Consider the following 12,712-nt stretch of genomic DNA (forward strand, 5'->3'; position numbering starts at 1 on the left):
TCTATTTATAGTTTTGTTTCAAAACTCTGCTCCTGTAATACATATATACTTTTGCTTGTGTCAGAATCATTTCAACCTACAAGAAATTATCTGCAGATCCATACATCAGCACAGATTTTCTAAAACTAGTAAAATTTATTCATTTCATTCAGTAGTTGTTCTAAGCAAAGCTTGCTGTAAGTAATAATTTTTAATATAAATTATCTTTACTATCATGAAAGTTAACAAGTTTATTTTTGAATGGTTTATTATTTTACAAAATCATTAGTAACAAATTCATATGAAAATAAATAATACTATAAAGTAAATAATTTTATTAATTGGTGGAGGAATTAAGTGTAATCATAAATTTATGTAATAAAGTAACTGAAGTAAAGTAAAAATTTATACTAAATTTGTATGAATTGCTTGGAAAGCCTAAGTTATTATAAGTTGTTTATCCTACTGCTTTTTAGAATATTTTTTTTCAAAAACTTTCCTACATATTTTTCATAGTAAAATTAAAAAAGTAAACTTCTTGAAGTAATTGGTTTAATTTAACTTTAACCGTGCATGTCTGTCTTCACAGGCATGGGGACAGAATGTGTTGAATATTACTGTAGCACATTTTATTAATCAAAAGTTTGTAGTTTAATATAAATTAATAGAATAAAATAGACATTTTTTTCTTTGCAAATGGAGTGTTTATTATCTCCCTACTAATTGCAGAGCCTGCACGAATGTCTCTTGTTGCTATGTCTTTTGTTTATTGGGTGGGTCATTATTTATTTAGTGGCAGTTATAAATTTTTTTAATTTAATTTATACACTGAGTTATTTGCATTCCGGTCCTTTAGACTTTGTAAGAAGTAATTGACCAGGACTGAGCATGGGAGATGAGGCACATAAGAGCTTTGTTCTCCTGGCATGATTCCCCTTCAATCCATCCCCTGAAGTCCTTTTGGCTTAACAGAAATACACCTTCCGGGGGCCCTAGTGTTTTGAGGAAGCAATGCGCACTCCCCTTTCCAGAGGAAGTCGCATGTGCTGGCTGTGATGTGTTCTATGTAACACTAGATAAAAGAATCCGTAAAAAAAGAATGATTAAAATTAAGGACAGTTGTACATGACTGTATGCTAATTTCTTTAGCATTAAAGTAAAATTTATTTGTTTTTCAGTGGTACTACACCACGTTATGATGATAGCCGTAAGGTGACATCTCGTTATGATAATTCTGATATGCGGGGAACACCTAGACAACTAATCAATAATCATCACCGATCACCTAGAACGCCTTCATATAAATCACCACACACTTCAAACAGTAAGTGTTCATTTGTTTTATTTTATAAAACAGGATCTTATAATCTCATTCTTGAAATGTTCTATTCTAGTACATTTCCTTCATTTATACCTTAAATATTCATTATGAAATTTGTTGATACACACATGTTGGTCTGTTGTATTTGACTTTTGATGCTTTAATCTACTTTCAAGAAATCTGATGAAGTAGCTTATATATTGGAGGGAATTATTGAAAAGATTGAATGATGGGGTGAATATCACAAATAAGTTGGAAGTAAATTATTAAAAATTATTTTATTTTAAATTATTATTTCTTATTTTATCTCTTTTGTCATTATCATGAATCTTATACATGTTATCTTCTGTGTCGATTGTAGTTTATTTCATTAGATATTTTATTTTATCTGGTTTAATGTTGTACTTTCATATTAAATTCCTTGTTATTAAAATTAATTTATGCCATGTTAATAACATTATCTCCAAATTTATAAGAGTTTTAATTATTTGTTTTATCTTGTAATATATTATTAAAATTAGTTTTATTACTTTTATTAAGTATATCTTTTAATTTATTTATTTTAATTCTTATTGTATTTCTGCTCCATTATGTTTGTAATTTTATAGTCCATTTTTATTACCTCAAAATATATAATAAAACAAGCTGCAATCGACACAGAAGATAACATGTAAAAGATTCATGATAATGACAAAAGAGATAAAATAAAAAATAATTAACAAATTTGATTAATAATAAAGCAAACAAATCAATAATAAAGCACACATAGTCAAAGCTGATAAAACAGGTACACCTGTCATTATGTACATAAAACATAACATTATATAGAAAAAATTAATTTATAAAAGATAATTTTACAAAAAGCAAAACTACCATAAATATATCTAAAAAAAATAAAACTTTAATCAATAAATCTAAATATGTTATATCGGATGATAAGTAAAAAAATAATACATATGCACCATATGTGAAAGCTTTACCTAAAATACATAAAAATAATACATCAATAAGACCATTAATTGGTTTTACCCATTTACAGTCATATTTTTTAAGAAAATTTTTATCTAATTATTAAAAAATACAATTAAATTAAACAATATATACACTTTAATAAATGGTTATAATATTATAGATATTTTACATAATATTAACATAAATAATACAAAATGTATATTTTTAGATATTTGTATTATTTATTCTAATATAGACATAAATAAAACTTTAACAATCATTAAAAAACGAAGATTTAAATATACATTATATAAACAAATTAATCGACATGATTAAATTATGTTGTGAATGTTGTTGATTATAACATTGGTTATTAAAACATAAAAATTCGGTTTAGCGATGGGTGAACCATTATCAGCAATTATGGCAGAAATATACTTAGACTTTTTAGAAGATATATATTAAAAAAATCCTAACCCAACATGATATATTATACAAACGTTATGTTGATGACATCATAATCTTATATAATGAAAATATTCAAAATGAATCTGATACAATATTAAATAAATTTAATAAAATTGATACAAATAAAATTTACCATAAAAATAAAAATTTACAATTTTTTAGATATAAAAATATATAACAATAAAATAAAATTAGAAATATTGTAATAATGATGCAATAATTAATTACAATTTATTTCATCCTTGGTCCCAAAAGATGGCTGTTTTTAATGCGCATTTACATAGAGCCAGCCATGCATTACCTCAAACATGATAAAGTTTCTTTAAATAAAGAAATAGAAAAATTAAAAATATTGCTCTTACTAATGATTATAAATAAATTATATAATAAAATTAATATAACTAACAATATAAAGTTATTACCAGATAAAAAGGAAAAATATACATAAAAAATAAATACAATCCCTTTAGTCAAAAAATTGAAAAAATGTATAAAAAATTAACATATAACACCTGCATATACTACTAATAATAAATTAATTAATTAAATATATTAATAATTATAATAAAATATCATATATAATAATGATAAGTTTGTTAAACAAAGTGTATATATTCTGGATTGTGAAGATTGCGATATGATATGTCAGTATGACCAATCGTAAATTCTTTATACGTGCAAAAGAGAACGCATGTAGAGTATTAACAAGTTAAATAAAAGCTTATAAAAACAATAAACCAGAAACTTCCAATTTTGCTAAACATATTAATTGTCATATATACAATCCTAATACTTTTATGAAAATCTTAGATATTTCTTACAATTACTATAATACATCTAATTTAGAAAAATATCACATTTATAGTAATCATAAAAATCTAATTAATGAGCAAAAATTTTTTAAAGATGATAAATTGTTTAACACACCTTAAATATAGATATAACGAAATAATAATTTAATCAAATAAAATATCATTCCTGATAACATGGTTTTCCTTTTTATTAGATTTCAGTCCACCAGAGTATCTTTATATTCTTTCAGTGTACGGTTAGAATGCAAAGTCATGACTATAAGTATTTTAACCTTTTACATTATTTTAATTATAATATTTTACTCCTGATGTTTGTTTTGAAATAAACTGAAAGATCTGAGTCGCACTTAATTTGCTGGTAAGTTGGATTTTCATTTTTTTATAATTTTTAATAATTTATTAAATATGGTAACCATGTTTGAGAAATTAAGTTGAAGTATGAAAATATTACTGAAACATGTTAACGTTTTCCAATTTAAAACTTATCACTGATTTTTTTCAAAAAAAAAAAAATTCTTGTAAGCCCTTGCTGGTACTATTCTTTTAGTAAATTTTTATTTTTCTTTATGTGAGGAACTATCAAAATGAGAGAAAAATCATTTCTTTTCCAAACCTTATGAGAGAATAGTTTTTAGTTTTCCTCCCTCCCTCCACACACTCTCTCATTGTGTGTGTGTGTGTGTGTGTGTGTGTGTGTGTGTGTGTGTGTGTGTGTGTGTGTGTGTGTGTGTGTGTGTGTGTGTGTGTTTACTGAAATTAATTTTTTTTAAATTAATACTATTTCTCTTTACTGTTAAATTATATCAAATTTTATTAAAATAAACATCTAGTAAAGAATTTAGATTAGACAACTTCTTAATTTTACCATGAAAATACTTTCTCAGGATCCCGCATTCCACATTCTGTCATGTTTGAAATTTTAATTAAACTGCATAATAAAAATTAAAAATACTACAAAATAATGAAAATTGCATTTTGATTTATTATATGAATGTTGTGCTATCTGCTGCAATTTTTATAATACTTAATGTCTCCCTCAAACATTATCTGTTGGTTTATCAAATTGAAAGTTTGTTTTTATTTTTATATGTAATATTTTTCTAATATATTTAATTTTGTCATTTATTAATTTCTAATATTAGATTGTGTTAATATCAGAAATAGAATGTATCTTGTTTATTGGATGGTCTGCCATATTAATTTTTTTTATTCATTTTTGTCATCTTTTATTATTTGTTTAAAATGTACTAATGAACACAACAAATTTTATTATTTTTTTAATGTATAATTCTTTTTAATAATTTATTTAAAAAGGTATTACATTTTTATATGTTTAACCTTCCTCCAATCTGCTGCACTTTTTCAAAAAACATTTTTCTGAAGATGCCATTACATAAGAATTCATAGATTATTCAACATGACTAACAGATGTGATAAAAAACTATACATTTATTTTTTCTGTAAATATATAATTTCTCTACTGAAAATGCTTTTTAAAAAGTGAAATGCTGCATCTGGGAAGGTTGAATTACTATAATTGTTTACTTTTTAATATAATTTCTTAACATTAACTTCTTTTAACCTGTCAACTTTATACAATTTTAAAATAATTTTAATTTTACTTTAATAACAATAATTTGAAATTAAAATCTCCACTATTGAAATAGAAATAGCATTCAGACATTACCACAGGGCCTAGTGAATAGGGACATTTTAAAAATTATTTTTTATTAGCCCAAATTATTATCATTTGAGTTAATTGAAATTTTTTTTTATATATACCTTAATGTAAAAATATTATACCTTAACGTGTAAAAATCTTAATACTAAGAAAATTTGTGATTACTTTTAAAACTTTACTGCTTTTAGAAATCATTAGGCTAGATAATTTTTTCTTTTAATAATAAAATAAGTAACACGTGAATTGTCATTAGTTATAATAATTTTTATCCACATGAATGGAGGAAGAGTTAAATTTTAAGCACACACAAATATTAAGATAATTATATACAAATATACATATAGTATACATAAACACTTTGTTAAGTTTAGAACAGTGATTTTGTTTGAATGTAAGTGTAAAAAAACTTTAAGTAGAATAAAAAGTTTTTATTCATAAAAAGATTTATGTTAAGTTTTATTTACAGTGATCTAAAACCTTAAAATTGCATCTGATGGTGTTATTTGAATGATTTTGGGGGATGAGAAACCATTTTGTTTTTTTACTTAGTCTACTATGTGATGTTTAAAGCATAACTAGAAAATAATTGCATATGATAGTATAGAAAAACTTTTTAATGTATTTTTTCTGTTCTATTATTATGAAAATTCTTTGATAGATTTTTTTTGTGTTTAGGTTCATTTTACCCTAGTATAACATTTCCATCAGAGTGGATTTTTGTTTAAATAAAATTGTACGTTTTGAGTAACCGACAATCTACAAGAAATATTTAAGACCAACCTCCTTCTGTAACTATAATAAGGATAGGGAATGGAAAAAAATAGTCAATTTCTTTAATATAACTATATATATATATATATATATATATATATATATATATATATATGTATGTATATATATATATATGTATATGTATATGTATATATGTATATGTATATGTATATATGTATATGTATATGTATATATGTATATGTATATGTATATGTATATGTATATATGTATATGTATATGTATATATGTATATGTATATGTATATGTATATGTATATATATATATGTATATGTGTATATGTATATGTATATGTATATGTATATGTATATGTATATATGTATATGTATATGTATATATATATATTTCTTCTGTCTGTGTGTATGTGACTGAACTCCTTTTTTAATTAATCTATTTATTTGTGTTGTTTTGATCGTGGGATGGTTAAGGTTCAAAATTGGATCAAATAGGCAGCGCTGCAATCACGTTTAGAATTGCACACTTATTGAGAATATTATATTATTATTTATTTAGATAATGTTTAAAGTGTAATTAAAAAATATACATTGTGCAAATTTGTAAGGTGCAGTATTAAAGTATTTTACATGATTTTTCATGAATTTTAATGATGTATACATGTGCATTTAATAACAATCAACTTAACCTGCAAATTTAAATTGTCAGTTCTCAATTGATTTTATGCAACTTATGAAGTATTGAATGGCTCTATGAAAATAAAAATGTAGGTCTGTAAAATAAATTTTAAGCATTTTAAAATTAAAATATAAGTTACTTATAATAATTATAGTTTAAAGTATATTTAAGAAATTGAAGTTATAATTTTTGTAGCTGATTAATTTTAATAGATGTTAAAATAAAGAATGAAAAAAATGATAAAAATTTCTGACTAAAATTTTAATTTTTTAATTGTGCTTAATTTTTCTATTAATTGATTAATTAAGCTATCACATGGTTATGAAACTTCAAAATTATTAAATAAAAAAAAATGTAAATTTAAGAGACACGTTTGCAAACACATGTGCAAATGAAAGTCGAGAACATCACAATGAATGTCTTCGAGCTAATGCATTGAGACAAAGAGAGGCACATCGAGTCACCGACGCACATAGAGCACATGGTAGACAGCGCATGCAAGAACGTTGCGCATTGACACATGCATCACTTCACCGCCTTGCGTTCGAATATGAACTGGAAATAGACTATTCATCACATGCATTAATTTTCATCGGTAATATGGACAAAGAATGCCAACACTGTCATGCACTTAAATACAAAGATGAATCGGCCGGTCTTTGCTGTGCATCAGGAAAAGTTTCACTTCCACCATTGAATTCGCCGCCAGAACCATTGAAAACACTATTGGCTGGAGCCACATCTCAATCGAAATTGTTTTTGCGTAAAATTCGTAAATTCAATTCTTGCTTCCAAATGACAAAAATCGTTCAGACTGAGGATGGTCGTAATTTTGAATCAACATTTAAGATTCAGGGTCAAGTGTATCATCAAATTGGTTCTTTGTTCTCAGTGCCTGATGCCGATCCAACATTTTTGCAAATCTACTTGATGGACAATGAGGAGCAACAAATTAACAAACGCTGCCAATACAACCACATCGAGCAGCTGGAGGAACAAGAAATAGTGGCAACTTTGGAAACGGTTTTGCGTTGGCAATTGCTTCATCAGGGATTGCAGCAACCTTGCTTGATGGTGGTCGGACTGCGCATTCAGCACTCAAGTTCCCATTGAACATTCAAACAAATCCAGACGCAATGTGTAACATAAAGAAGCATTCAGGCATGGCTGAAATTTTGATAAAATGCAAAATTATTATCTGGGATGAATGCACTATAGCTCACAAGCATTCACTTGAAGCTCTCGATAGAATGCTGAAAGATCTCATAGGTCGAGTTGTGATAACTGTACGCGTGGTGGCGTCAGGTATTTTAAAAATAATTTTTTTTTTACATATTTTTTCATCTGTCGGGTCTGCTAGTAATTATATATATTCTTTGATATATTAAAAAAAAACACCAAACACAGTAACAGAAAATCCTAAAAAAACTAATACCAATAGTCGACTTTCACGGGATCCTGCATCATCACTAAAATGATGTAAATTTAAAACATCACACAGCTATGTTCGTAAACATAGTTGCCAACTGCTACAAACCTCTATGTCGTTAGTTAAACAGCAATGCTATGCTTAGATTGCAACAAATGATTGGCTGTATTAGATACACCTCTCTTTTTGTTTCTGTATGCGTTGTAGTGTTCCATAAATCTTTTTTTTAAAAGATGTATTATTTTACAATTATAAATTTTATTCATTACATTTTAATTTTGTATATTCCTCTTAAATCCTCTCTATCATTATTATTCCTTAAATATTTTATATCATAGTTATTTGGTTTGTAAGCTTTTTTACATTTATTTTTATCTTAAACAATAGTAATTTTTTGTATTATTTTATTTGTATAATTGTATTCTAAGAAATGACTATTAATAATCTCTGTATTATTTTGTTGCAATTTTGTAAAATTATCATGGTACTTTTTCTCTGGTTTTTGCATACCTTTTTTATAATTTCACTCTCAAAACCATTAAACACTGCTATTTTATAACCATCTATTTCCTTCGAGTTTTTTTCATTGTACCTTTTATAATGTATAGCTCTAATAATCAGGTTTTTACATTTACACAATTTTTGTGACCATGGATAATTAGAATTTACATATGTTTTAATGATATTTCGTTGTGGGTTTTCTATAAACTGATGTTTCTGATTATTAAATAGTTCACTTAAAATAATCAAATGTTCATTATTTATAACGATTATATATATGAACAAAGTATCATCTGCATATCTTATCCATAATAGCATTTGGTGTGTACCCAATATACAATGAACTGTAGTACTTTCAAAATGTTTAAAAATATTTCCGACATAATTGCAGAAATACCTGAAGTTATAGGTAAACCTTTTGCTTGTGAATAACATTTGTTCTCATATTCAAAATAATTTTGGAGACAAATATTACTTACAATGGTGATTAATGCATTTGTATGCTCTGGGGTTTCCTTTAAATTATTTGTTTTATTTCTATTGTTTTTCATATTAGGATAAATGTTTGTAATATTATAACTTAACCATTTTAGTGTTGTTAGATTTAATATAATTTATCTTATTTATGACGTGATAACTATTTTTAACACATAGTGTATATTCAAGATTCATTTTTATTCTAAGAATTTTATCTACAAAATATACAGCTGCTGTTTTTAAATTTATTAACAGTCTTATAGGAATATTGATTTTATGTAACTTCAGTAATCCAATAAGTTTTTGGGGTGATAGTATGTACAATCGCCCCAAAAACTAAACTACTTTTTAAACTTCAGTATAAACTATTTAATTGTGTCTGTATCTATGAATACAATTTTGAGCAATAACCTAATTTATTATCATAATTAAATATATTACTTTATATTCAGATATTAAATCCTTTATAATTAAGTAACTTTGTTACATCTTTTATCACTTTAAATCATTATCTTCAGTACAATTGTCAAATTTGATTTCAATGAATTATTTTAATAATATATATATATAAATGTATATATTTATTATCACCACCACTACCACCATCACCATCACCATCTCATCAATCATAATTATTAAAATCAGATAAGACTAATACACCAATAATTATGTATAAAAATAAGTACAAAGAACTTACAGATAAAAAAATTTTAACTTATGGATATATAAAATCTATATTGGTAAAATTAAAATAACACATAATTTAAAAAAGATTTATGGAACATTACAATGCATACAGAAACAGAAAGAGAGGCGTGTCTAATGAATGGTTAATCAACCAACAATGTTTACGAACGTAGTTGTATGACATTTTAAATTTCCTTCATTCCAGTATGGAAGTGAAGTTGTGTTGTTCCAAATTTGTTAGGGTTTATGTATTCTAAATTTTTAAGTTTTTATTTCTTTTTTGTTTTTGTTACTTGATTTAATTGTAGAATTAACGTACCGACTGATGATGCGAGATCCTGCAAAATTCAACTAATAGTGTTTTTCTATTACTGTTTGGTGTGGTTAAGTTGTTGTTTGTTGACTTTAACTGGCACAGTGGCCAGTATGTAGATGAATTTTCAGGTGTGTATATATATATATATATATAGTGAAATTTTTAATCATCAGTGAATGAGTGATATTAGACTGATCTGAATAATTAAAGATATGACAAGACATATCAGTCAGAAAGATGGAAAATAATGAAATCAGATTATGTTTAAAAAGGGATATTTAACTACTATTAGTTTCACTTTTTATCTTACACATGGCAAAATATTATTATACGGCCTATTTGTTAGCGGAGCCATATGTATTACCAACTTTCAGTTTTTCAGGGGGGGGGTTGTTTGCTAAGCTTTAAGTCTTGGATCATTGGTGCAGTCTGTGATTAAAATGTAATTCATTTATACAATAAGGTCATCAACTATTTTGTTATACTTCTAATTTATTTTTTATTTTTTTTAGATTTTGATATGAATTCCCCAAGAATTAATAATGTGCCGAACAATCGTGCGTATGATCCATTTGGATATGGTGGCAAATCACCTCGCTATTCTCCTGCTCCATCAACACCTCGTACTATTAACTCTCCCAGATCTATGATAGAAAGTTCATTGGGAGATGCAACTCCATTGTATGATGAAAATTAATGGGTTATTATAGCTATTTATAATTTATTCTTGTATTGCAAACAATAAACCCATATTTACGCAAGTTTATGTTAAAAATACTTTAAATAATTTATTATTCATGTTTAATAACATAATTTGTATCCAAGAAAAAAATATACATACATTAATGTTATAAAACCTACTTATGTATTTGTTTTGTTTATCACTAATATTTGAAATGTATTAATTTAATACTTCAGTGGGATGTGATTATTTTTCTTGTAAGACAAACTTACAATTTAAACGGTATTATTTTTTATCTAATATAATCTAATAAAAATTATTTGTAATAAATATGTATAGAATATCTAATTCATTCATGTTAATTTCCTAATGTAATGAGGGATTTTTTTGGTAATAATAAACTTTGGTAACTATTCTATTTAATTTTATGTATAAGACTGTAAAAGAAATTAGAAAACAAATAAATGACTATTGTTTAAAAAAGTTGTTTTCTTATATGTGTATTATTATAATAAAAATTTATCTGCGCTTTATATTCCAGGGTTGTGTTTAAAAAATTTATTTAATTACCATATTGTTGGTATGTATATGAAATTTGTATTTGAAATAGTTTTTACTCTTTTTACATATAATTGTCATATATTTTAAACTTATAAATTACATTAGTTAATTATATTTTAGAACACATCAATTATATTAAATTATGTAAAGTAAATGTGTCCTAAAATGCAATCAAGTATATTTAAAGATTTTTGTATTATTGTTATTTTATTTTTTTCTTGTTGTAAACATTTTATAGAACCTGTAAAGAGAGAGAAAAATAAAACTAGTATTCTTTGACTAAATATAAATAATTTTTTTATTGTTTATATATTTAATTACATTATTTTCTAGTTACCAGCTAGAAGAATGTAGTTTGAATATTAGCTCTTGAAAATATCCCTATCCTCCTAATCTTATATTGAGCTAAGTAACATTTAAGCATTTGTACAGGAATACATACTTGTAGGATGAATATTAGCCTTGCTACAGAAACGCATAGTATAAGTCACTAATGTTTGAACATGATATTTACAGAATGTATAAATTAGATTATATTTTTATTTATTCTGTATCAGTAAACCTTTTATTTAATTAATTAAATCTTATATAAAAAGTTATTGTTTAAATCGTCAGTAGGTTGATGCTGTTCTATTGGACTGAATTTAGTAGACCCAGTTCTGGAGTTAATATGTTATAAAAACACTTTGAGAATATAGATAAGCTTTCTAAAGCTTATTGTGAATTAAATTAAGAGTCAAGAAAGAGAATATTATTTTATTTTCTTGTCACATGAGCCAAAAGCAGTAGTGGATTGATATTTCTAGTAAGAAAAATTATTTTAAATCCATGTAAAGTTAAAACATTTTAATATTCTGTGAGACATTTGCTACAGCAAGCAGAATAGTGTGGGAAATTGACCAGTGCTCTCCTTAATAACTTAAAATCCTCATAAACTATTTCCAATCACATTGTAAACAGCAGTATGCCAATAGCCTTTGTTTGAGTGAACCTGAATGTGAGCGATTCGAATAATGTGAAGCCAGTTGTAGAATCCATTGTAAAATTTGGAAAATTCATTTCAGAAATCTAACCACTAGTTAGGAAGTTTATGATTTCAACCAGTTTAAAAAATTGAATGAATAAAACGATGTGATCAGACATGATCTACACCCTGAACATCCTCTTAACATCAAAAACTTCTAATGCTAAAAACTGGTAGCCAAAAAAAAAAACTATAGATTTTAACACTCTCCTCACTTCTGAGTAGAAGAAAACTGAAAATAGCATTTGTTCTGACATTCTCAAAGCGATGAAAACTACCAGTTTTAGTAAATTCAGTAACTAGTGATTAATCTTATTTTAAAATTCAATCCAGATAGCAGCAATCCATGCTTCAGTAGAGTCCCACTTTACAAAGACAAAACAAAGGGACAAATCCAAATC

At 25.5% G+C, this 12,712-nt stretch overlaps 1 protein-coding gene across 3 annotated transcripts in view; it reads left to right on the plus strand.

Annotated features, from left to right (window-relative positions):
• Spt6 (transcription elongation factor Spt6) overlaps window positions 1-11,580 on the plus strand; it is a 102,936-nt gene extending 91,356 nt beyond the window's left edge. For all 3 annotated transcript variants that reach the window (XM_075364351.1, XM_075364353.1, XM_075364352.1), the window contains exons 30-31: window positions 1,158-1,303; window positions 10,557-11,580. In XM_075364351.1, the coding sequence (XP_075220466.1) occupies window positions 1,158-1,303; window positions 10,557-10,741 (331 nt within the window). In that variant the 3' untranslated portion in view covers window positions 10,742-11,580. The remainder of the gene's footprint in view (window positions 1-1,157; window positions 1,304-10,556) is intronic.
• The last annotated feature ends 1,132 nt before the right edge of the window (window positions 11,581-12,712 follow it).

This window comes from Lycorma delicatula, chromosome 4 (assembly GCF_047948215.1).
Source record: "Lycorma delicatula isolate Av1 chromosome 4, ASM4794821v1, whole genome shotgun sequence".
Classification (NCBI taxonomy): Eukaryota; Metazoa; Arthropoda; class Insecta; order Hemiptera; family Fulgoridae; genus Lycorma; species Lycorma delicatula.